Source organism: Anopheles cruzii, chromosome 3, assembly GCF_943734635.1.
Source record: "Anopheles cruzii chromosome 3, idAnoCruzAS_RS32_06, whole genome shotgun sequence".
Classification (NCBI taxonomy): Eukaryota; Metazoa; Arthropoda; class Insecta; order Diptera; family Culicidae; genus Anopheles; species Anopheles cruzii.
In genome coordinates, this window is record NC_069145.1 from 45144672 (window position 1) to 45170734 (window position 26063).

At 51.2% G+C, this 26063-nt stretch overlaps 1 protein-coding gene across 1 annotated transcript; it reads right to left on the reverse strand.

Annotated features, from left to right (window-relative positions):
• Positions 1-7212: 7212 nt before the first annotated feature.
• Positions 7213-24359, reverse strand: LOC128274747 (dynein beta chain, ciliary-like). The gene is made up of 18 exons (XM_053013047.1): positions 24054-24359; positions 23118-23288; positions 22870-22958; positions 22392-22728; positions 22045-22310; positions 21279-21977; positions 20915-21209; positions 19857-20838; positions 18512-19770; positions 18075-18104; positions 16423-17805; positions 16062-16328; positions 15908-15943; positions 14850-15182; positions 11932-14766; positions 10474-11870; positions 7444-10395; positions 7213-7312 (listed from the first exon to the last, which is right to left on the reverse strand). Exons 1-18 carry the CDS (start codon positions 24357-24359, stop codon positions 7213-7215), a joined length of 13737 nt encoding a protein of 4578 aa, XP_052869007.1.
• Between the last annotated feature and the right edge of the window lie 1704 nt (positions 24360-26063).

The window sequence follows — 26063 nt, forward strand, 5'->3', positions numbered from 1 at the left end:
TAGATTTAGTTATTTATGAGAAAAAATTAATTGATTTTTTACATGTTTTCATATTCAAAATCAAGGCTCAGAAACGCACAGTGAAGAATTCACAAGACATTGAAGCCTACAAGTGCTGGACTTCCCTGGTCGTGATGAATCGAAATCTGGCCAAAACTTGATGACAGCCAAACTCATTCATAAAAAGTCTTATTAGTGAAGAATTCATCGCACCACAGGCACAGGATAGTGCAGCAAGCCACAAGCCAGAAGTAGTCATGCAGTATCTCGTGGATGATTATATCAAAGTTTTTGGCTATTAACATCTTTGTCCACACCAGCCAACCATTGAGATCATATGGCCATTCAAGAACCTTGGAGTATGTGTAAATGGCCCATTCAATTTAACAGAATTAGCTAAATTAATCAAAACAATCTGGACCAAAATAATACCTGCGGACTGTAGAAAGGACCGCATGACAAAACAAAGATGTTTGGCAAGATGTTTTCGTCCGTATAAATGATCCCTAAATACAGCAAAACTCTCATTTACACGTCTTACACATATAATATATTTTTTGACTAAAGTAAACTACACTAAAGTAAACTGAACTAAACTAAAGTAATTAAAGTAAGTAAAGTTGACTAAAGTAAATTTTTCATCCTCTTATTTCGTTCATCCTCTTATTTATTCATCCTTATTCATCCTAAATCGTTTGTGTTCTTGAATTCTTTTCACAAGTTTGTTTGGAGCTTGGAGCTTTATCGAAAAATAGTGCCACAATGTTTGATATTTTATAAATTTGTCGCAAAACAAAAGCGATTTTCCATCTTTTGTTAGGTAAGTCGGTGTGCTAAAAACTACTTGACTTTACAATGAATATGAATGTACAGCGATCCATAGAAATTAATAAACAAATAATATAAATGTAAGAAAATGCAAATTTTTTACAGAAACTTTCCGATTCCATGGTTTGTATTGTTTCCCTTTCTTTTTACGATCATTGTTTGTCTCCTCAACAAAAAACCAGAACTCATATACCACGGCATAGAAAATGGCCCCGTTCCGCTATCGCCGACCGACGAGGCCTCTCCCTCAATGATGTCCTTTTTCGATGTTTTGTTTTCTGAAGTGCTTCCTTCCTTTTGGGCCTTTTGAAATTCCCAACCAAAATCAACACCCACCGCAGGGCAAAACGTTTACGGCTCGATTCCGGTTTACCCAAAAAACCGTGTCTTTGACGGTGCTCCCGGCGATGCGTCGAGTGGACCCGAACGTGGTCGAAACACACTCAAGAAAGCCGCTTCTGAGCCGCCAACGCTATATGCTGCGATCGTCCATTTGTTCGTTCGGGAAAAAACACCGCCAAAGACACGTCTACCGAAAGTGAAGTGTCTTCGCAGGTGTGGATCCTTTCCCGTTGCTCGGGGTGGTCCCCGGACGCTTGGGCCCAAAACGATCCCAATGTGATCAAGAGAGTCCAGTGCGGTCAGAATGCGGCCCTTTGATGGACATCATCGCAGACGAGTCGGAACGGAACGCGATTTACGGCGCAAGTCACAAAGTCTCGACTCGACCGGTTAAGGATGCGATCGATCGGCACGGCGCGATCGTTAGAGTGTGTGTGCTAAAAAGGATATAAAAAGTCGGCACGGTAGGCCCAATTGGAGCCGAGCCTGTTTGCTGGTTGAAGGACGGGTTTCGGAGGGTGATGAAATTATGAATGAAAGGGAGTTTAAGTGTGTGGAAATAAATAATAATAAAAAATGCTGATGAAATGGCTTCAAAGGACCCCCGGTCCGAGCTGTTTGGCCACCCACGGTGATCTGACCCAGTGTCGAATCGGGAGGCCCAAAAGATGATCCTGTTTGCTTTCATTAGCGGCATTCGAGGCGCATTTGGTTCGAGCGTACAAAACCTAACTACACAGTGTGAGCTATTTAGTTTGTTTGGCAGCCATTTGTTTAGGTAGTCAGCGCCGCTGTCAGGCTCGCCATTGTGCGGTGACGCAGTGGACGACAAGAAATTCCCCAAATTATGTCACCCACGTGACAAATGGTTGCCTAATGAGGTAGCGTACATTTCATGTTGCAGCCTTTTTTTCTGCAAACTCCCAGAATGAGCCTCTTTCTTGGAACGGCAGCGGCGGTGCGGTGCGGTCTGCGAAATTCCCATAGCTTGCGGTTCACGAACCCACTTCGAACGGTGACTACTGACCGGCGGGTTGCACGTGACCACAATGATTGTCATTGAGGCATCGGCAGCGGCCTGTCGCGACCGCGATGATTAATTATGCATATGAAGCGCTTAATTTTTTCAATGAGACCCCTCCGACGGGTCGAGCGAGCCGAAAAGGAAAGCAGCTTCGCCTGGGAGGCGAAGCTCCAAAATTAGGGTCAAACGGGTGCTGTTTTGAGGTCGCGTGTCATACAAACGGCACTCTTCCGGTTTCTCACACGGTGCGGGTTGAAAAGTGTAAACGGATGCATGGGACGTCGCGACCGTCGTCCGGTCCAGTTAGGTCCAACGGCAGCACTTGAAGAGTAAGTGACTGATAAAAAGACCAGTCCAGCGATATTGGTCGGTATTCCGTTGACTCGGTTCGTTTGGAGAATCATTTCCATTAGGTGTAATAAATGAACCTTTGAATAATAACAGAACAAGCATAGTTAGTTTAAATATTCGATAAATTTTTGTAACTTTCTACATAACATAACAAACATAACAACAAAATACAATCCGCCCTACAATTTTGTAGTCAACTGTAGACCATCCGTCTTGGCGGTGCTTCAATTCAAAGTGCATTCAATGCACATCGCTTGCATCGATCCAAGGAAGGCTTCCGAAGGGACACGGCGCGTTGTCCGGTGTGCTTCAAAATGTGTAGATAATTTCTCTCATTATACTGTAATTACGCGACTGCGGCCACGGACCTTCGGCGACACCGATTGCGGGAGTAGTAACGATTTCCGCTCGCAACGCGTGCCGTCCGTCCCCAACGTGCACCCATTTTGCTCCAATTCTGTCACGTTAGACGGACCATCGGTGCCCATCAATATAGCAACAAGTCGTTACGATCACGTGTCGCGGCCGAGGGCGACCTAGGGGCCGGGTCATCAATTATGCTCTCCGTGGCAGATCGCCCTTTTTTATCGCCACTGTGCACGTTACCGTTTTTTTGTTGTTGTGTTTTGTTTTCTACAATGCTCCTTCCGATGCGTAAGGGGGCGACGACGGGGGTGCACAATTATTGTGGAGACTTCTTTCCGGTCACGTGTCACGGTGCCGCGATGAGCGCACTCACGACACACCTTTGGCTCTCGCGTTTGACCCCTTTTGACGGCTCTTTTAGGATGCACAATTCGATTTTTCGATTTTATAAAGGGTGCAGCGACAATCATAGGGTGACGTCGGGTATGTTTTCGACAGTCGCTTGATCATATTTAAAATTCAATTCATTGGTTTACGAATAGGTTTTTGTTTCACGAACGGTGATTAATTGATAATCGGAAACGCAAAATCTTCTAGGCTTTGTACACCGACCAATACAGTGTTTTTTAACCAAACAGTATTTTTGAAATTATTGATCCAGAGAATTCAATATCCTGATCAATGCGAGAGCAAGAAATAGGGTGATTAAAAAACAATATAAAAGATTTAGTTAAAGTATGGACCAATCAATCCAAACGTTCAATTGGAAAACAAGGTGCTTGTGACAAAAACTGTGTGTGATAATATGAAAGGTTGCGTCACTAACAGCACCGTAAGTCGCCAACAATTAATCGAACTTTTGCGAAAAATGAAATAAGGTGTTTTAATAAAAGTAACGCCATCCCCCATCGTCACAATTTACTGATTTCCTTTCCCGTTACACAGTGGACACACAAAATGAGATTTTCTCGATTTTGTACGACTAACGCATTATACTACACGAGTTTTTGTATCGTTTCCAACATATAAAATCTTTGATCGCGAGGAAACCTATCGCAAATGAGTCGCAGTTGCAGTTTGCAACTGAACTTCGCAACGCACGCGCAAGGACCTCGGAAGGCGGGATCGGTACGTGAAGAGTGTTGCTATAAACAGTAGCGTGCCAATTGCGACAAAACTGTCGATTTCAACGCGCGGCTCTGCCGGTATTCGAATTAAAATCGCAAAAAGGTTGGTGTTGGCGTGGCGACGCGAGTTGCAAATACGCTCGCCGGGTCCAGGATGTTGCTCATAATGCAAGATTATTTTTATCTCGCCGCTCGGAACGAATGGCACGGCGCGTCGTGGGGGCTATAAAACGTCACTTGACACTTTCTTGACATCACTTGGGTGTCACGGTTAGGCGGCAGGCGACAGCAAAGGTCCCTGGACCAAGCCACCAAGTTACGCACCACCCGGTGAAGGTTCTGCGCGTCGCAGGAGAATCAAACTTTTATCCGAGTGCGACAGTAGGAGATCGGAATGGAATCGTGTTCCTGCGGCAAGGTGTGAAGTATGCCGACGCCAGCCGTTTATGGCCGTGACACCGGGCAAGGGGCAATAAAGTGCGGCAGTGCATCGCGCGGTGCATCGGTCCCACGGTGACGCGCCGGGCCTGGCCGGGTTTGATTGATACTTTCATTCATTCTGGATTATTTCCATCCTGGAAAGTGCCCGGAGACCGGTCAGGTAAGGTCCGTGCCGAGGACAGCCGTGTTTCGGCTTTGTTTGATTAATTACGGTCGATGTTGTCCATTTTTGCTTTTATGAGTGCCGTAAAACGACTCACACGGAGGATGCTGCTACTGCCGACGCACTTGACCACTTTATGGCACTGTTTAGCTGTTATGTATGTTTTGTGTGGTTTTGATTAATGCTGAAGAGATTAATTATGTAATACCTCAATTCAGCGGCCTTTCTGGAGTGTCAAATGGAGCTTCGCCGCGTTAGGACGAAATGGATGGAATGGATCAGTTCGAACTAGTCCTTTTCGTTTCAAAAGGATGAATCTTCATTTGGCGTCTTCGAGCCACGAATCCCCGCCGCTGGGTCTTTTGGGTAGGTGCAAAAATGGTTGATCGAAAAGAAAAATCAACAATCCCTTGGTGGCCGCGGTACGAAATTGGCTTACTCTCTCGGCCGTGCCCTTTTGCTAGCTAATCGATCATCGAATGAAACTCGAGCATTCGTGCCCTTTTTTCGGGGCGTGAAAAGCCCCGGTTGCGGCCTTTCGATCGGCCAATCGCTGCTGGGAAATTAAGTGTATTCAATAACCCTCCCGGAGTCCTGGGGAAGGGCGTTCGGCGTTGGGAACCAGGGGCCGCTGAGGCAACTGAAGGAACGTATCGAATTACTCGGCCCGTCGCCGTCGATTATTCGCACGCTGGGTTGGAATGGTGGTTCTCTGGCGGTCCTGAAAGGAAAATTGAGAACTGTGGGTGCAGCAGCGAACATACTCCGCTCGCCACGGGGCCCCCGTGCGGGAGGTCCGGAGACGAAGCTTTTAAAATATCGAATTAAAATGGCCATGCCATGCCACCGCCCTTCTGGAACGTTCCGCAATTCCGCATCTGCATAAGGATACGAGTTTCCGTTCCGGGCCACGCTCGACTCGGAGCGTCCGCGTCAGTGTGGTCAGCTTGGCCCCGGTGTTCGGGTTTGCGGGAATGACGAATGATGATTTATGGGCCGAATTGCGGCAAAGGCCACCCGGGTGTATGACGTCAGTCATGGCCGCGTCCTGGCCGAGGAGCGCAGGCGGGAGACAAATTGAATTGCGTCTGGCGTTTGGCAATGGCGGCGGTGGTGTTTCTTGACCGCACTAGCGATAATTAATGTCCTCCGTGGGACTGGTCGGGTCGGGAAAGGGCTTCGCGGGGGTGTGCGGTGGCCCCGGAAAAAGGGCCCCGAATGTCTGATCGACCGTGATGGACACAAGACGTGCGATCGGCCGGATGTAAGAATATCGCATTGTTATTTATCTTTCTGTTTGCCAATGTACTCAGATTCCCTCGGAGGAGCCTAGGAGCAGGGCCGGGAGCGGATCGGATGGGTAATCGCAGATGGATATGCTTTCGCCGGCACTGGTCAGCTCGAAGGCGGCGGAAACGAAAGCATGGAAGGACGTTTGAAGAGTGCATTAGCCGGAAAGGATCTGGGATAAATTCATTTATTTGATTAAATTTTGGGAGCTCTGTTTGCACACTCGCCCCGAAGGATGCATATCGGTGCCGGAGTGGTGACCGACCGAGCTCCTGCTGACGTGCCGATGAATCATCAGCCTCCTGTGCTCGTAGCGGCTTAGTTTGAGAGCTCAGGAAGGAAGTCATTGCCAAAACGGTTTAGAAAAAAGTAAACTGCAAATAGGGGATGATGAAAAACTTAAACAAATTAATTAATTTTTCTAAAATACAGCACTAGCATGCAATATTGTGCAGCATGCTTTTGCTACGAACCACTAGATGGCGCTACTGGCGACAAAAAGACTTCCTCGAAATATCGCTCGCGTACATGTTGCAAAACACTTGCACGCAAAACAATGTGAAATATTTCCGTCACGAAATGTGAAATATTCGCATTGAAACACTTGCTTGAAATTTCGTAGTGCTTTGCGCGAAATTATTTGAAAATTACGGGTTTTTTATTTTCTTCTTGACCGTTGATGGCGATTCCATAAACAGTAAATTTAAAAGTTCCGCGAAAGGTCAAACGTCTTAAAACAATGAAATTACAGGACGTTCCATCACGATCCATACTATTCTAATATATTCTAAACAACTACGCTATTTGTCAGTCAATTTTGATGAATTAGCCAGATTCTGAAACGTCAGTCCACCGTTTTAGTCATGGATCAATTCATGGTAAAACAGTGGGGAGAAATTATCAGCGCTTTACATTGAAAATAATCGTTCAAATGTGATAACTGTGCGTGCTTATTGTTGCACAATTCAGAAATTGACTGACTGACTGACAGAAGACTGACTTCTTTCTGTGGGGTTATTTAAAGAGTAAGGTTTATGCCAGCCAACAGAGGACTTTGTCTATTATCGACATATTGTCAAGTACAATGGAAAATGCCCGAAAAAGGGCCACTTTTTGTTTGTTTAATGGAGGCGGTCATTTGATCGATTCTGGATTCGGCATTCTGTACCTCAAATAAATCTGGCTAATTTGTCAAAATCGACTGACAAATAGTAAATAGTAACTCGTTTTATTCACACAATGTAACACAATTTAAACACTCATAGTAAGGTGGCAATGTTTCAAACTTGCAGCAACAGGCACACGCCGCCGAGTGTCCATTTGGCGGGCTTTTCCTTGGTTTTCAAATTGAACGTCCACACGTAGGTAGGTCCGCGAATTCTGGAAGGGGCGAAAGAACATGAAATGGTTAAAGAAAACGACGCGAAACTCGTTCGCCGTTGGACACGGGACCGTATCCTTCCGCGCGCGTTACCGGCAGCGACGACGACGACGACGTCGAGGCTACGTACCGTGTTTTGTAGACCGGGCACTCGTAGATGTTTTTCGTGTCTTGCTTGTCGGCCGTGATCGCTTTGATGTAAATGACAGGCATCTGCGGAAACAGCTCCTTCATCAGGGAGGTGGCAATCGAACCAACGTTCACGTCCCACCGTGCGCCCTCCATGAAGAGCCCATTGACGTAGGCGCCTTCTCTGGGCGGTGCGCTAAAATCCTCCTTCCACTTTTTGGTCACGTCGCAGCTCAAACACATCTTGTCCAGCGGCCACTCGTTCTTGCGCGCCGTCTGCTGCATGATGGCGGTCAGGAAGCTCTGCGGGTTGAAGAACCCTGCCAGCCACACCGACGGCGGAAGATTAAAGTCGTTCGACCACGCCTCCAGCTCTTTGATGCGCATCAGCAAATCGGCAAACCAGGATTGCAACCCGTACATGGACGGGTAAGCGCGCTTGGTCCAGTTGTCCGGTATCTGGTCGAAAAACAGGGACCCCTCGAGGGTTTCCATATCGGTCGTGATGGTCAGCTCGCCCTTCAGCCCGAGCAGTAGCTCGCGAAGCGATCGCTTCAGCTCACGCACGAGAATGTTCATCCGTTCGCACTCCTGGAAGGCCACAATTATGAACGGCGTCCTATCCTCGACCCGGGCCATCAGCTCCGCCATGTTGAACTCTTCCGGTAGCTTGTCAAGAAACTCGTCGATAATGTTTTTTACCACGTCCTCGCGGCTGATGGCGGTGTTGCTGGAGGCTCCCGAGTCTCGTGGCTGCAGCTCAAATATCGTCTTGAACGCTTGCTCCGACAGGGTCGTCAGGAAGCCTATTTCTGCGTTCGGATGAAGCCCATAGAGATAGGGTGATTCGGATGGCAGGTTATCGTCGATGTAGTTGTGGTACCCGATGTAGTCCAGATTGGGTGGAGCAGGGAAACCGGAGCACAGGTTTAGGTCTCCATCGACCAGCTCGGGCTGCATGAACTCTTCGAGGTACGTGCGGCACAGCCGCCGGTCCCAGTCGTCCGTGATGTGGCCACCGTACATGATCTCCCCGAAGAGGTACCGCAAGTCTTCCCACGGCACCCGGTTGTTCGCCTCGAGGTAGTTGTACAGCACGTACACGCTGATGGTGAGGTCGCCCACGTTGAACGGGTACACCCGGTTCCAGCCCTGGGGACCGAACTTGCGGCGCTCGGCAACGACTGCGTGGAAGTAGCAGAGCGAAAAAAGGATTGCCTTAAATTCGGCCTCCTTTCCACACATCTCGAGCGTCTCTTGGTTGAAGTTGTCCAGCGCCTTGTGCACGTTCGCCATCATGCCCGTCGGCGGCTCGTTGGTGATCTTGATGGCCGATTCCAGGATCCCCTGCGGGATGATGTGGTACTCGGCCGACGGGGCCGGTTCGCCACTGATGAACAGCCGATAGTGCTCGTGCGCACCTTCCTGCGTTGCCTCCATTTTCTTCTCCAACGTCGGCAACCATTTGGCGACGAGATGAATGTTCTGCAGGATCACCCAGTGGCCCTCCTTGCACGCTACATCCATCGCGGCCTCGGCCACCACCTCCTGGCCCTGACCGAGGGACACGTTGTAGAAGTTTCCGTAGTCGGCCGAGTACTTCATCTTCTTGCCCAGCTTCTCGACGTCCTTCAACGGGTCCACGCCGGCCGAAAGGATGAAGAACACGGCGGTGCTCGCGCTGCTTTCCTCGAACGATCTGGCAAACTCGATCGCTCGGGCCTCCACGTAGCGGGCGCCGAGCTTTTCCTCGACGAACACTCGCATCGCGTACGTCATCCGATCCGGGCGCAAGCAGCGCATGATGCAGAGCCGTTGCAGCGCGTTCTTGTTCTTCCACTCGCCCGGCATCTTCTCCCGCTCGGGACACTCCGATTCCACCAGCTTGCGCCATCGCTTGGCCGAGCCCTCGATGTCCTTATCCAGCGCCCGGAACTCGTCCATGTTCGCCAACGCCTTGATGCCTCCCCAGCCACTGTTGGACAGGAAGTCGAACGGCGAGGTCAAGTTGGGCGTGTACGGGAAACGCAGCAGGAAGTCCAGCTCGGTCGGATCGATCTCCTTTGCCTGCAGCAGGATCTGGATGGCCATTTGGGCCATGAAGATCAGTTTATCCTTCTCGAAAAGGCCCCGGGTGGTGTACATGTGGACGGCGAAGGTAATGGACTCGATCAGATTGGCGACCCGCTCCTTCAGCTTGTCCGCGTGCGGTGTTTGGCCGATCGCATCCTTAAAGACGGTCGTGAACGCTTTCAGCGAGAACTGATAGATCGGATTGATCTTGTGGAGGTCGTTCAGAATGAAGTACAGAATCGAAGCACGCTCGGCAGCGGTCCGGTAGCTCTCACGCGCCACATCGATCTGTTCGGAGGTTTTGCGGCTTTCGCGTACCTTCACCTCCACCTCGGCCGCGGTCTTTTTCGTTTTCTCCAAGTTCAGCACCAGCGAGGCGTCCTCGAGCACGTTCTCGCCCGCGGACGACAGGCGGCTGAGCAGATCGTCCTCGAGCAGCTTGAGCGTGATCTTGAAACTGTTCTGCTCGGTCGTCAGGTCCGCTTTCTGCTTCTCCAGATCCGGCCGCTCCGCCTTGACCACCTCGGCCAGCAGCTGCTCCTCGAGCCCGTCCCGGGTGACGGTGAAGTTGATGAGTGTCGTCTGGGCCTGCATTTCCGGCTTATAGTGCGGGTTGGCCAGCTTGGTTTGGAGGATCAACTGGAACGCCGGATTGTAGTCGATTTCCTTCTCGCCCATCCGCAAACAGCGCCCCTTCTTGACGAGCATCCGACCAAGCAGCGGGTCCAGCACGGCGTCCACCGTTTCACCGATGCTTTCTATCAGCAGTATCTTCCCGTGCACCACACATCGCTCGATCGTGTCCAGATAGCCACGGCCCGTGAGGCGCAGGATCGTCAGATCTTCGCCATACTTCTGCTTGATCCACTTAATGCCCTGCCTGTAAGAGGAATAGAGAGAGAGAAAGCACTCGATTAGATGGCTGCTAATGAAGGAGCGGAGTAGGACTGCGACTTACAGCTGTGGATCGATCATCAACGGCCAGCGCGAGGAGTAGGTTAGAATGGTGGCATTTTCAGCCGACATCCGGTCGGACGGGAGCCCTTCGTTGTTCCAGGACGCGATCATTGCATCGTCGCAGATCAAACTGAGTGGATCGACACCTTCCGTGAACGGTATCATCGGTCGCGACATGCGGAACGTGGGAATCCACAGTTTTTCCTGCAGCTCGACGCGGTATCGCCTGGTGAAGCAACCGACATAGCTGATAAAGCAGGCAATCAATAGCACATCGCCGGGCAGGGTCACCGTTTGACCCTTGAGCGTGGCTATCGATTCCCGCCAGCGTACATTCTCCGATGCCAGTCCGTTCACCAAACGATGCGCGAGATCGATGGTAAAGGCGGTCTTGTCGGCCTCGTCCTGACACTTTTGCTTCTCGGCAAGCGCGTTGTTGAACGCCGCCTCGATCACGCTCAGCTTGTCCTCCAGCTCCGTGATCTTCGACGTCAGCTCCATCAGCTTATCCTGGGCCGCCTTCAGCTCGCTTTGCGCCTCGTTCAGGGCCCGTTGCTTCGGTTCCACCACCTGGTACACCTCGTAGAACTTGTGTATGTTGATGACCCAGGCACAGAGACCGGCCGCTGCGATCGACTTTGCCCGAATCTTGTCCGGGTCGAACTCGGGATCCCTCAGGTACGTCTGCAACGCCTTGATCACGTCCGGATGGATGTGCTCCTTGTCGTAGTAGATCAGATCGTTCAGGAACACGTCCACCTTGTTCATGATCAGTTTGCACGACTTCCAGCTGCGGTCCTTCGGTATTTTGCCCTTCGGCGAGAACAGCACCAGGACGGCGGCGCACACGTTCACCACGGCATCGGGTGGGGAACCGAAGGACTTTAGCTCCGTCAGGTTCGTCTTGTCGAGCGTATCGAGTGCTTCCTGGGCCGCCAGCAGGGCGGGTTCGGCTTTGCGCAGATCTTCCTCGCAGATTTTCGCCTTCGCCCCGACGTCTTCCTCGATTACGCGTACCTTCATCTCTTCCTCGGCGGCAATGTTCTTCTCTTTCTGGACTTTCTCATTTTCGGCGCCCACAACCTTGATCAACTTATCCGCTTCCTCGTTTTTGCCCTTCAGCACGATCTCCTGGTCGGCCAGCTGTAGCTGCAGCGAGTCCACCTGCTTGGCACACTCGGCTAGCTTCAGAATGCCACTCTCCAACCGGTGGATGCGCTCGTGGAGCTCGAGTGTCTTTTCGGTGAGCAGCTTTGCGTAGAGCGAAATCAGCTCCAGAAACGACTTCGGGGTGGTGTAGTTGTAGCGACGCTCGTTCTGCAGGTAGGTCTGTGACATTTCGTTGACTGTTCCGTGGACGTACGACATAAACACTCCGATCGGTTCGACGAGCTCCGGCTGCAAGGAAGAAACAATGCCATAACTGTTGGACATAATGTGTGAAGTTACCGAAACCTACCGGCAGTACTTCCACTTCGGAAAGGAACCGCGTCGACACGGATTCGAGGGCATTTTTGGGCCACTCGTGGAACCAATTGATGGCGGAGCAGTTCACGATGGCCGGGAACTTGCGCGCCCGTATCCGGAGCGTGGAGCCGACGGGTGAGAAGCACAGGACCAGCTTCAACGATTTGCGCACCTTATCGATGAAGTACTTCCAACAGTTTTCCTTCGAGTCCAGCATGCCCAGTTGCTTGACTTCGTTGCGCAGCGCGTTGATGATGTTGTCGATTTCGTCCTCCGGGAACAGCTCTGGGATTTCGCCCGACGCCAGCAGATCGTTGATGAGCACTAGAAACGACTCCTCCGCCACTTGCGCGTCGGTCATCAAGAACATGGACGGTACGTTCTTGACACCCGACTTCATGTACATCACCGCAAGGTCAGCCTTCAGGTCCGCCATGCTGTAGCCCTTCCGCAGCTGCAGCTGGAACACCTCCAAGCCCGAGATGAACGCGGCGAGCCGCGAAAGGGACTGCTTGCCGGAACCGCCCACACCGATCAGCAGCGCATTGCCCCGTGGGCCTTCCAGGATGCGACTGATTCGACAGATGTGACTCATGGCGTCTTCGAACAGAACCAGGTTCATGGCGCCGATCATGTCGTTGTAGTTCCCCTGCGCCTCCTCCAGGGTTCTACTGAGCGACTCCCAGCTCGCTACCGGCATGTACTTGGGATCGGTGAGACTCTCGGCAAAGTGGGAGTAGATGATGGGCTTGGAAAATACCCTCGACTCATCGATGTCTTCGAACGACTTCTTCACCACGTCCACGATGAGCTTGTTGAAGTTGTCCATATCACGCTCCTCGACCAGCTTGTCCCCGTACACGCGCGTCGCTTCGTGGGCCCACAGCCGTATCAGCTGGTTCGGCTCGTGGCAGGTTTCTCCATTCCCGAACAGCATTCCCTGGAAGATGTTGGCCAGGTCGCGCAGATTGAACACGTAGTGGAACTTGACGGCAGTGGGCAGAAACATTTGCCCCATTTTGGTGTGCAGGGTCAGCGCACAGGCCACGAGCGCGGCACAGATCTTCTGGGTGGCCAGGTTGAACTTGTTCAGTGGATTGGCCAGATGTTGCGACAGGACGGAGTAGTAGATGTGATAGAGCGGGTCACCGGTCGGGAAGCTGACGGCAAACACGCAGAAATGGCGCTGTAGGCGCGGGTCGATCGTGAAGGAACCGGCCGTCGGGTTCATGCAGGACACAAACTGACAGTTGTGTATGTCCTTGAGCGAAAGCTTGGCCCGATCGTACCAATGGTGGTAGTCCATGAACTGGCGGATCAGCGTGTGTGGCTGCACGGTGCCGTACGCATCGACCTCGGGCATATTCATGTCGTCCACAAAGTAGACCATCGTCTTGCTTCCCGGCGGACCATAGTTTCGGCCGGCTTTCTTCTCCAGTGGCTTCTCCAGAACCCGCTGCAGCATCTCGGAGGTTGTGTAGAAGTTGAACGGCACATTAGTGACCGCGTACTTGTAGGACAGGCTGCCGAGTTTGTCGGCGACGATGACGCTCTTGCCGGATCCGGCACCGCCGACCAGCATAACCGGGTGCTTCTGCTCGATCAGAATGTCCTGGAACCAGCGCAAACGCGTCGTCTCCGTCGTCGGTACCAGCATCGACTGCAGCGGAATATCCGTGTCCAGCTCGAACGTCGGCACCAAGTCCGTCCACGGATTGAACTTCTTCGTCTCCGGATCGATGTAGTAGCTGAAGATTGTGCCACCGGGCGGAAAGCGAATTGCTTTAAACTCGTTGACCCACCATTTGTGGAACTCGTTTCGCCAGTCGACCAGCTGGTCCTGGAACAGCGCCGACCCGAAGCCCCATATGACGGCGAACACGTAGTAGATCTCGTACCACTCCTTCGGACACTCAGGCGGCAGATTCTGGGGCGTCAGCAGGCAGTCCAGCAGGTGGCAGGTCATCTGTATCATCGCAATCTCCGAGATGGGTGTGATCTTTTTGAACCGCCGGTGCGCATCCATCAGCGGCGGAATGTACTTGTCGAACAGCACCGACAGGATGCCCTTTTCGGCCTGCGTTTCCCGCGAATCGATCCACGACGCCACGAACGGATTCCAGCCCAGGTCCTGAGGGTTGATGTACAGAATGCCGGCCCGTGACACCGTCGCCGGTGTGGCCGTCCGAAGGTTGGAGATTTCAAACAGCAGTCGCATCTCCTTCGTCAGCGCTATCCGCTCGTTGCTCGCCAACGTCAGAACCTTGTTATCGTCCATGACCGTGTTCAGGCTCTCGATCCACATGGGATCGATGTCCCCATCGAGCACGATCCACTTCGGGCCCGTGCCGGGCATGTTCGCCTGATCACGCATGATCACCGAGAACAGTCCATCCTTCCACTCGCGCGTGGCCGGATTGATGATCCCGAACAGCTCGTCATTCGTCACCGCCTTCGGGTTGAGGTCGTTGAAGTGTGGCTTTCGCTTCTGGTTCTGGTAGGTCTTGAACAACGCTTTCCAAACCTGCGTTTTTCCGGTGCCTGCATTGCCGACAATAAACACCGAATGTCTCACGGCGAACAGTTCCTCCAGCTGAACGACCTTTAAGGTGAAACTGTCCTCGGGTTGTAGTTTCATCTCTTGCGTCGAGCGTCTGATGAGCTTCTCAAATTCCGGGAACCGTTTCCGTGGCACATCGAGCGCTGGAAACAGGTCCCCGATTAGGCCCATAAACACGGGCACATCGTCCGTTACGATTTTCGGAATGTTAAAATCTCGCAGTGCGCGCATCAACACTTGGTCCTCGGGTCGATCGCGGTCACTTCTCTGCGGAGACAGGAAACGGGAACCGTCCCGGACGAATGAGTCACCCAACTGGGATTCGGTTATCGGGAATCCGCGCCACTTACCTTCAGTGAGCCGGCTACGACCAGCACCGACTTGATCGCCCGCAGGCCCCAATCGTAATGGTCCTGCTTCGAGAGCAGCTCCTTGCACAGCGTGTAGAGCGTGATAAACTTACGGGCCAGCAGGCGCGCTTCCTGAAAACCCTCGGCCACCAGCATGATTTCGCAGATAAGCTCAAAGTCCGGGACGACCATCGCGCACGGGCGAAACAGCGCCTTCAGGTTCTCGGGCAGCTCCGTGCGCCCGGCGTAGCCAGGATTCATGGTGATGAAAATTCCCACGCTCGGCACCAGCGAGATGGTTTCGCCCATGAAGTTAAACACGGTTTTCTTCCCCTATTAGTATGGAAATTAAATTAATATTTCATGCCTTGCCTAGGAGCAGCGGCGGTAGCACTAGGCAGCAGCACTAGGCAGCAGCATCCATTTGGATTCGCATACAGTATCGGATGTAGCGAGAGAGTGAAAAGCAAATGAGAGCACAATCGGGGAAGCATAGAAAAAAAGCACGACGCACTTTAATGTTTAGTAATGATGTGACTCCTGCAGGTGCAGCTAAGATTGAGCATTATGAGCAAAAGTATCAAACCGTTAGAGTGCAAGATTTTAAGCAAAGTTCTCAAAATGTGGAAGGAAGTCTGTGGATGTGTGCTGTTCAAATGATTCACTTGTTGGTTGAGAAAAATTAAAGCCATTTGCCGTGTTGCCATTACATGAAGGTAGCTTTGACGATTGCCAGATATTGTACAATGAAAAAACCTATTCAATTTAATTCCAACCATATTCTGTCGCAAAGCTGGTCACGGCTGGGTGCATGCGGAACTAATATAAAATAAACATTGCAGCGCTAGTTCAAAGAATTGAGCATGAAAATTGTTCTGCCATACAAATGAATCGTAAGATGTAGCTCGAAATAAATTTGACAATATACACCTGATGAATGTCCTTCAGAAAAGAGCCAAAAATATAGTTATCTTTCAAATGATTCAGACATTTTGGGGCACCGATCCGATAGTATAACAACAACTTGTCACACACACGGTTACGGTCTAGAGAATTACCTTGCTATCGCTAAGGGTTGCATACTTTTTGCCGCCCTAATATTCAACACCAAACCACAAAAAAAAAATGGTTAAACCACCAAAGAGAAAGGAAACAGGTTCATTACACGAACGACGACTACGCACCACCACGCAATCGCGAGTCGCTCCTTACCTTGATGGCGTCCTGAATCGATTTGACCTGCACGGCGACGACCGACAGCACCTCGACCGAGATGCGATTAAACTCGTCGAAGCAACCCCATGCACCGGTTTGCGATAATCCCTTGTAGATGTTACCACAGGACTTGTAATCCATCTGTTCGGAACAGTTGAACACGTACACCATGATGCCGAGTGCGCGGCCGAGATCCTTGGTAGTTTCGGTTTTCCCGGTACCGGCCGGTCCAGCCGGTGCACCGCCCATTATAAGGTGTAGGGACTGTCGGAGGGGAGAAGAGAACGAATGTCAACGTCAACGTGGTCCAGGACCGCAACGGACCGTTTTAAACATTGCTCAGTGTTTCCCTTCGTACCTGCGTCAGGGTGATGTAGCAACGATCCGTGAGCGGGGTGATCACCAGGCGCGGCGTATTGCCCAGATACTCGTAGTCGTACCGGAACTGGGCGTCGCAGATGTTGGCGAAGCAGTCACGCTGGGCTTCGTCCCAACGGTGGCGCAGCTGGCTCTGCCACTGGAACGCCAGTCCCGATTCGACCTTCTGCTGGATCATTTTGGCCACGACGTCCCGCGAGTGCACGTCAATCGTGCAGATGGTCATAATTTTCTGACGAACGCCTTGGCTGAGGTCACCGCACAGGCGCACGATCAGGGCGTTCAGCTGGAGGATCTGTTTCTTCTGGTAGTCCTTGAGCGCATTCTCGTAACCCTCCTCCAGCTTGCCGAACGCTACGTTCACTTCCGTTGTCCACCAGATTTGCGTCGCACAGAGAGCCGGCTGGGCCGGCCAGTCCAACGTCCAGGCGTCGCGTGGCTTCTCTTCGTACGCCGCGACGGCCTGCTCGAACAGGTCCCGGAGCGTGAACCGCATGGAGTCGGTGACGCGATTGAGCCAGATTTCCACCTTGCCGCTGCAATCGCACGGGTCCTTGAACGCGACAAACTCTTCGTTCTCCTTCGAAATCATCCCGACGGCCGTCCGGGATGAGCCAGTGTCGAACCGGAGCTTCGCTATCGAGTCGTACAGTTTGGTCAGATGTTTCGCCACCAGCTCGGGTTGGTTGCCGTTCGAAAGAATGTCCAGCAGATCGGCCGACGACACGAAGTAGAACCGCGGATAAGCCAGGCGTTTCGTTTCCAGGTAATCGTTCAGCGCTTTCTCGCACAGGATGAGCTGTTCGAGCAGTCCCTCCAGTTTCTCGTACAGCCCCGCCCGATTGGTCGACCGGACGATGTTGGGTCGGGCGACGATTTCGGTGAGCAGCGATTTGAACTCCTGGTCAATGTTGTCGAACCGTCTCGAGTCCTCTGGCAGCTGGTTCCGAATGTCCTCCGAGCCGATGAAGATGCTCTCGAGGTACATCCACTTGCGCTGCACTTCGAACCAGGCGGTGATGACTTGGTCCGCGTTGGACAATGCCAACTGCCAGCTGGACACTTGGTCGAGGAAGAACGCAATGTACTTCGACGACAGGAGATTCTGCAGTTGCACCTGATTCTCTTCCAGCATTTCGATCACTTCTTCCGACACCTTCAGCAGCTTCAGGTTGGTCCGCTCGTGTGGGTCGAACTCGAACGCCAGGTCTTTCCAGGCAACCTCCAGGTCGTTCAGCATCTTCTCCATCGCCATCTCCTTCACCGATTTATCGACGATCGTTTTCACCTCCTCTTCGTAGTTGTGCAGATTGAGTTCGAGCAAATCGGCAAGGGTGGTGGAGTCGACCATTTGGAAGCGAACCTAGAGGAACGGTGTACGCAGAAACCAACGATCATTTATTCGTCCTGTCGTTTGAACATTCTACTATTAAATGGCATTACAATGTCATTACGTGCGTGCGTGCTGCGCTACAGTGCTGAAGTCGAGCTTTGAACGTGTACAGTTTATGTGCAAACTCAATATTGGTTCGTGTTATGGCTATGAGCAGAGAAAGGGGTTTCGGTGAACGAGTAGTGCATGCCGGAGAAAGTAATGCAAACAAAACACGAAAGCTATTCTGAAACACAAACCAGCATCTCCTTTCCGTAGGTTTGAATCAGCTGCGAACCACCATTGACGACACCCGATTTATATCGCAGCAGTTAGACAAGAGAGAGAAAGGACAATGTTTAGTCAAATTTATAAATATGGTTCCTCGAAAGGTACAGTGCCTTTGTCTTCGATGTCGAGTCGAATGTGTTTCAATACAAGTGCGCTGTAGAACGCGATAGCCCATACACAATGCAAGATACCAAAATGTTGATGAGAAATCGAAAGAACATTAGAAAGTCCATAAATGCCCGAATAATAAAGTTGGGAAAATTACGCTTCAGACATTGTTCGATTGCATGAGTTTTGGGACTTTTCATCAAACAAACAATTATGAATTAATTTTGTAGGTAACTAAGCTTTCCAACGTGTAGCATTTTGTTTTTCCTCAAATGTACTTAAAAAGGGAAGGTATTACCTTTGTGGCATGCATAAGCTCAAACCAATGGCGCTCCCTTATGGCCGGATTCTGGAGCTCCGTGATGGCGCGAAGCGATGTCATGAGGTTCTTCAGTATTCCCTCCAGGTGCAGGTACGGTGCCCAGTTACGCATGTCCTTGTCCAGTTGACGTATCTGTTTGCCGTAGTTTTTGCACTCCACGTCCATAGCCTCGACGTCAATTTTCTTCCAGGACGTCTTCTTCCAATCGTTCACGCACGATTCGACGCTGTAGACAAAGTCCCAGATTTGCTTCAACATCTTGACCTCCTTCCGGCACAGGCGTAGCTTCGTATCATCGGGTGGACTGAGCTCGAACAGCGAGGCCGAATCCGTCAGATTCTTCAGCTGCGTCTCCATGATGTTGAGCTCCAGGTGCACTTGGTCGCATATTTCGTACACGTCTTTGCTGGGCACCTTGAAGCATGGCAGCTTCTTGAAACCATCCCGGTACAGCTTCATGCGAATGTCGAACAAACTTATGCGTTTGCGGATCAGGTCCACTTGGTACGCTTGCGCCGGTGCAATCTTTTCGCGCACCTTCTGTGCCGTTTTCTTCGTGTGCAACCACCGCTCGGGCAGCTCCGTGAACTGCTTGTAGACGGTTTCGTTGAACTCCACGTTGTAGGTTTTGAGCAGATCGACGGTTGCCTTCAGGGGGTCGAACATGTTGTCGGTAGCCGCTTCGCGTTCCTTGATTTTGTTGAGAATCGACAGTATTTTGAGCAACGTGGGGAAGTCTTCTTCTGCCGCCTCGAGCCCCAGCACTCGATCGCACTCGAGCGTGAACTCCTCCAGTTCCTTCAGGCTGCCCACCACGCGGTCGATCAACGTTTGCTTGTACGCGTTAGACCATTTGCCGATCTCGTGGAGCAGCTTTTGCTTGAAGTGACGAAAGTCTACATTCAACCAAGTGTCGAACACGTGCGAGACCTCCGTTTGGTACACCTCGTCGAACAAATCAATGTAGCTGTCGATCTGGGCCTTGAACTGCTCCAACGTAGGAGCCACTTCCCTGAGCGGAGTGTCGGCCGATAGCAGCATTTCCATTTCGTCCTGTGTGAGGGGTCGCCCATACTTCAAGAACTGCGCCAAAACACTGTCCCTATCGTCGAGCCACAGATAGTTGTAGTTGTCGAACTGCTTGACGTACTTTTCCGCGTCCCTGGTCGATTGGATCACCATGAGCATGATGGAGTGTTTCATGCGTTCGATTGAATCATTATTCGCCAGATGAGCTGTTGAGGAAACGGAGAGCAATCGAGGTCAGATTAACAAAGAACCGAAGCAAATTGATATTGGCGTTCGGAAAAACAATCCTCACAGATGTACGTGGCCAGATAGACGCTTCCATCGTCATCGGTCCGCTCGCTCTCCGTTGGCTGTGCTACGCGCGGTATCATGTCGGACATGCAGTAGGCGTCGGTGATCATACTCTCAACCAGCGCAAAGAACCCCTCCGGATCGTACGGGTCCAGCGAAGGGGAGAACTGCGTGTCCGGTGGGTGAAGTTGGTACTTAATCTCGAAGATCGGCGCATTATGCTGGAGACGGTTTTCCATCTCGCTCTTGATGTACTTCACACTAAGCTGCACCGCGTCCATGATTTCTTTCGACACTATCGAATCGACGTGCTCTTCGTAAGGGCGAAATATTTCCAGCTGCCACATGTTCTTCGCTAGCTCAGACTGTTCCAGCGACGGGACGTCATCCAGTGTGTCGGCCGCTGACTGTTCTTCGTCCATATCCGGAACGTCAGCAGCGATGCCCGGTTGTGGTTCCTGCTGCTCGACCCTCGACGGCGTTGGGGCTGTACTGCTGCTTCTACGTTCCGAGCCGGATCCAGCCGCACTGAGTTTTTCTTCTGACAACGCCACGAGATAATCGAAGTACAGTTTAAAGTTTTCGTCCATCACCTTGTCGATCAGTTTCTTCGTTTCCAAGCACGCTTCGAGGCGTCGCTGTACAATCAGTGCCCTGTTTTCGATATTGATCAACGCACCGGTATCTCCGTTCAACCGTTCGTAGAGCGGTGTCCTTCCCCAGCTACGAATGCTGGTCTGAATCTTGTTCACATTAGCCTGCGCTTGCCCGACTCGCGAATGCAGATTGTACAATTTGTTGTACAGCTGATCGATGAACGTCTGCTGAAAGTTATTCCAATCAATGTGGCCGGAGCAACCTTCCGTTACGATAGTGTCGATTTCGTCGATTTCCTTCTGTATCAACTCGAACTCGCACGGGGCACAGTTCTGGTGAATCTCGTTGTACCACTCGACGATGCGAGAAAGCTTCATTCGTGCTGCCTACAAAGAAAAGGACATATTAAGTGACTGGCTGTGCTTACATGCTTGCTCCCAAACGGGTGCACTCGCAAAGTACCCAAAGCGCTTCTCCGGCTGCGTAGTACTGAAGCGCCGCTTCCGGGATGTCCATCACGCCCATGCACTTCAGATATCGCACTTCCGTCATGATGGTAACCAGCACCTGATTGAAGTTCATCTCCAGCAGTTGTGGTTGGGCTCGGTTGAGCAGCGATTTGCTCATGAAATGTTCAATATGGTTCGTAACGTCGGCCACCCAGGATGCGAAGAGGCTCTGCTCGAACTCGGCCAACCGTTCCTCCGTCTGCTCCGCATGGTGCAGCACGCGCCTGCCTTTCTCGTGTTCAAATATACTGCAAATATATCCAGAATGGTGATACTGTCAAAAACCCGCACCAAGCCGCCCGGGAATATGTCCTTACGGGAGCTCGATCATGGCCAGCTCAGTGATGGGTTTGCGTACGCGGTCACGCAGCTTGTGTACCCATGCAATGGCTCCGGCGACCGGTGGAAACCCTTCGTCGATAGGAATCCCTTCGAGACCCCGTTGGTTGAAGTCATCTTCACCCTTCTCGAAGATCGCATCCACCGTGCCCAGATCCTCCTCGAACAAGTCCACGATGCTCGATATTTGCCTCGCCACGTCCGGTTGAATCAGGCGGCGCGTGAGCAGGCTTCCCAGCACCTGGACCAGCTTCATCAGCTGTTCCACGTTGCAGCACTCCTCGAACGCTAGCACAAACTGGGCCGCAAGGCGCCGTTCCAGGACGCTAGCCTTTTCCAGGTACCTCAGCTTGTCCTTGTCGAAGCTCTTTTCTCTCGGATCCGGATCGAGCGGATCGTATTGAATCGAGCCCCAGCGCTGGTACACCTTATGGTAGTCGTCATAGATCTCCTGTATCTTGCGGCTTATCGCACGTCCCCGCAATCCACCGATTTCTACTTTTTCCAACTTTTTAAACTCATTTGCAGTGTTGAATATGTCTTTGATTTCGTTCAGTCGCACGATATAGGAGTCGAGCCGCTGGAAGATGTCCCGTGGCCGGAATGTCCAGTAGATGGGCTGGGTGTTTGGTTTCGCAAAATCTGCCAGCCGGGATCGAAAATCGTTGAATTCGCTCCTGGAAAACACAGCACTTGCTAGTAGTTAGTCGCCCTCACCCGGCCGCCCGCCCGCCCGCTACTCACTTGTAAAACTCCAAAATCTCGATGATGGAACTGATTTTGACCAGACACTCGTCCACCTCTCCCTGGAACAGCGAGCCCGGATCGAGCGATTTGGAAGCTTCCGCTATCAGCATATTGCTGATCATTTTGAACAAAATCACCATCCGTGCGTTGGTCCCGTAGTAGCATGAGCTGGCCCACACCAGGCACACGAGGTGCAGCATCGGAGAGACCAGTTCACCCGAATCGACGAAATCGGTGTTTTCGAAGGTGTCAAAAGTTTTTCGCTGTAATCGGTTCGGAAGCAGTGGGGCATGAAGGGAGGCGCACACACATTCACTGCACGCCATGGCCGGCGTGGTCCTTACCAACGGTTTGAGGTACAGCGATATATCGTCGGCCTCGTGCACCGCCTGCACGACGCTCCGGAACGTGGACTTGAACGATGTGGCGTACACGGAGTCGATGCCTTCCAAAATGACGCCGATCTGCCGCGACTTGGGCTCGGTCAGCTGGGTGTAAATGTTGCGCAAATTTTTCTGTCTCGCCTCCCAGAAGGTAATCTCTTCCGCGGGCGTCGGGTGTCGTCCGTCCTTGAACGCCAGCGAGGAGTCCTCCTTCAGCACGTCGTTTATCTGACACGCCCATTTAATTACGATGCCTTCGAGTGAGTTTTTCATTTTCAACGTACATGCATCAACGTTCCTGCGAGTGCGGATATCCGGTCCATCACACGGCCCACGGCAACAGCGAGAAACAAAAGGTTCGGAAATGGGTAAAAGTTTCTCGACCACCAGTGCGCGGCGACCAGCGCAGGGCGAGCAGAGCAGGGCGTTCCATACGTACCCTTGCAGGACCTCGTCGCCGACCTGCATGATGTTGTCGATGGAAATTGGCATCGGCAGCAACGTTTGATTTATGATGTTGCCTTTCACCTGCACAAGCGGAAGGTGCGTGTGGATGGGAATGTGTGTGTGTGTGTGTGTGTGGATGAGTGTACCGTCGTTAAGGATGCCCCAAATGGCGAGAATTACAAAGCATTATTTTGGTTTCACGTAACCCACGAAACACTCGGCAGCCGTTTGCGCTCTCACCTCCGAAATAATGTTCCGCAGCTCTTGCACGTGACTGTCGATGTCCTTGACGATCGCAGTAGGCCAGCCTTCCTGGTTTTGGGGATTGTTGATCATTGGATAGAATATTTCGTCGACCAAAATGGACAGATCATCTATGGGGTTCGGTGTCAGGTCACCGTAGATAATTTGCTGGAATGAAGGAACGAAAAGCCAATGTTGAGCAAAATCGTTCGTGTTTTCGGATAGGAGAAATCGCCAAACGTTAGTAGAACACGGGCAAATGGTTGTTGTTTAAGATTTTACACGATTACTGGTCGATTAGACGAAAACACTCATGAAATTGCATGTCTTTTGAATGCACAAGAAGTTTTACTGCCACCGCAAGCGTTTTGTGAAGCAACGCAATGGAGCAATCACTACCTCGAAATAGTGATTTTTTATGCAAAAACCTCAGCGCCCAAGAAATTCGGTGGCAATAAGTGAGCCAAAGTAGGACTAAGCACGCAACTCTGATTTCACATCTAGTAACCCTCGTTATCGAAAGCTGCGGTCTCTGCTGCGGTGTTTGCATGGAAATATGGCCTACCACTCCGGGCGAACTTTCTCGCCTTCAGGGTGAACATGCATGATTAAACGATCCATCGGTATCGTTGAAATATCGTTTTCTGCAGTTGCGGGCGCTACGCGCTAATCGCCAGTATGTTGCCACCAAGCCCGCATATCTAATCGGAAGTGGCCACGCGCGCCGAGGTTTAACATCCTTGAACATTTTACGAGCCGCACAGACGAACGCATAAACAACGTCCGGTGAGTGAGTCACCACGGCCGTTACCAACAGTAACGGGCTGTACCGTTTCACCTGCGCGATATGTTTGCCACTCGCGACGCTAGTCATGGGGCTTAGAGCTGCTGTAAATTGGCGGCAGCGACGGCGGAGGTGTGCCGCAAACCTACCTCACGAATTTTCCCAATCTCCAAAGCTTGCTCTGAGATTTTCACAAAGTAGCAAATCTTGCCCTTGGCGTTCGACGCGTAGTGATAGCTGGGCACTAGGGCAGTCGCGTTGTTCAGCGTAACGAACAGCTTCATCACGGCCGGCTGCACCACCCAGTCCATCACGATCGTCCGGAGTTCCTCGTTGCCGATCAGCTTCTGCCATTTTTCGTCCTTCAGGCGCATCGTCTTGATCACGTACCGCCCGACAAATGCCGAGCAAGGATCTTCTTCTTTTTCTTCTTTTTTCTTCTTTTCCTCCGCCATGCTGCTAAGCCAGGTTACGGGTTCCGAAACGCACGAAACAGTTGCACCACCACACGTCACTTGGGAAAATGCAAATGCCACGAAACGCGCGAGATGCGTCCGTTCACCGCAAGCCACGAACGGTAAATGAAGGGAGTATCGAGCATTAATTCCCACTTTAAATCGATCATACAGGAGCAGGCGTGGCGGTCGAGGCTCACTTGTTCCAAATGCCTGGATACGCGCGTTTGTATGTTGCCTTAGTTTCCACTCCGTGGTGGCGTACTGTTGTTTCTTTCCTTGAAGTTTGAAACACCCGAGCATCTGTTGAAGGGTGCGAAACGTGTAGCCCCCCCACAGGCGAACACCGACAGGAAAGCGCGCGCACACGTCAAACCCTCAGCTACCGGGCTCCCCCGTCGTTGGCCCGTTGTTATTGGTGCAGTGCGAATCGCTTCATTTATCGGTAGATGCCGATAATTTCACCTCTCACTAAAGCTCCTTATTTTGTCGGCAATCCTTCGTTTACGTTTGCTTTTCTTTTTTTCATGTTACTGCCGAACGGATTCTTTTCGCGCGGCTAAGCCGCACAAGTTAGTCGCAGCCCTCGTTCCGTGTCTAATGCCAGTATACCCACCGGGTATCGTTTCAATTTATTTTGCCACCAGGTAATTCTAAGGGGTAATTTATTTCTACACATCACTTGCTCGCCTCGCTAGTGTACTGGGTGGGTTTCGCTTTCACTGAATGTACGTTCCACTTTTTATGTTTAACGGCATCCTAAAGGATTTACAATACGAACTTTAACAAAACTAACTGTTACACCAAGTTATAGCGCTTTTTGGATGTATGAACGTGAAATGTTTCAACTTTGGTGCTGAGTACAAAATTGGCATCGAGCAAAAGTAGCGTTAATGAAACGCAATCGGGCGTCCTTTTTTAAAACTCATACAAATTATCAAGTAGCTAGCAAAATAATTACAGAAACGTGGTGAACGGTAGAATAGGTTGAGCCTGATTGACTTAACTTTTCAGCGCTGAAGTACTAATGTGCTAAAAGTTGCTGGCAGGCAGAGTGATGAGGTGCATTACTCCTCCGTTGGTTCACATCGATTCATGCTCAGCACAAAGGCTTCAAAGTCACAGGAAAATAAGGAAAAATAGTGTGTGCAGAGATGTGTTTGCAACACTCGCGTACCTTGTATGATTTATCGAAATCCTTTCCGTGTCAGCTCAATTATTTCAATGTGCGGCATATGAACAAAAAGCATTTTTCCATTGCAGATTGGCACTCACCTTTAGCTTTAATATGGTCTCAACTACGACAACTGTTTAAGTGCTTACGTTCGGTTTGAAGTTGTCGATTCGGGGAAATTAAGAAAAAAAATCTGAACAAGGGCCAAATTCCGGTTGCCCATTAATTTGCGCACATTTCGCGGCAAATAGGCGAATGATTGCGCCGACATACCGTAAAAGTGGAACAAAAAGCTGACCATAACGCCAAGCTTGGGGTGACGGCTGGTGCGAATTTATTACACGAATACCGGTAACGCCCGGAACCAGATGGCGGCTTTTCTTTCGCATGTTTATCCAAATGCTCCCCCTACGGGACAACGAATGGTGGGCCCGCAAATCACGGCCAAAGGTCAATCAAAGTCGCTAAGCGTTTTTGGATTTTATTGCCACGGCTGATGGAGAACAATTTGATCAACAGGTTGTTCATCG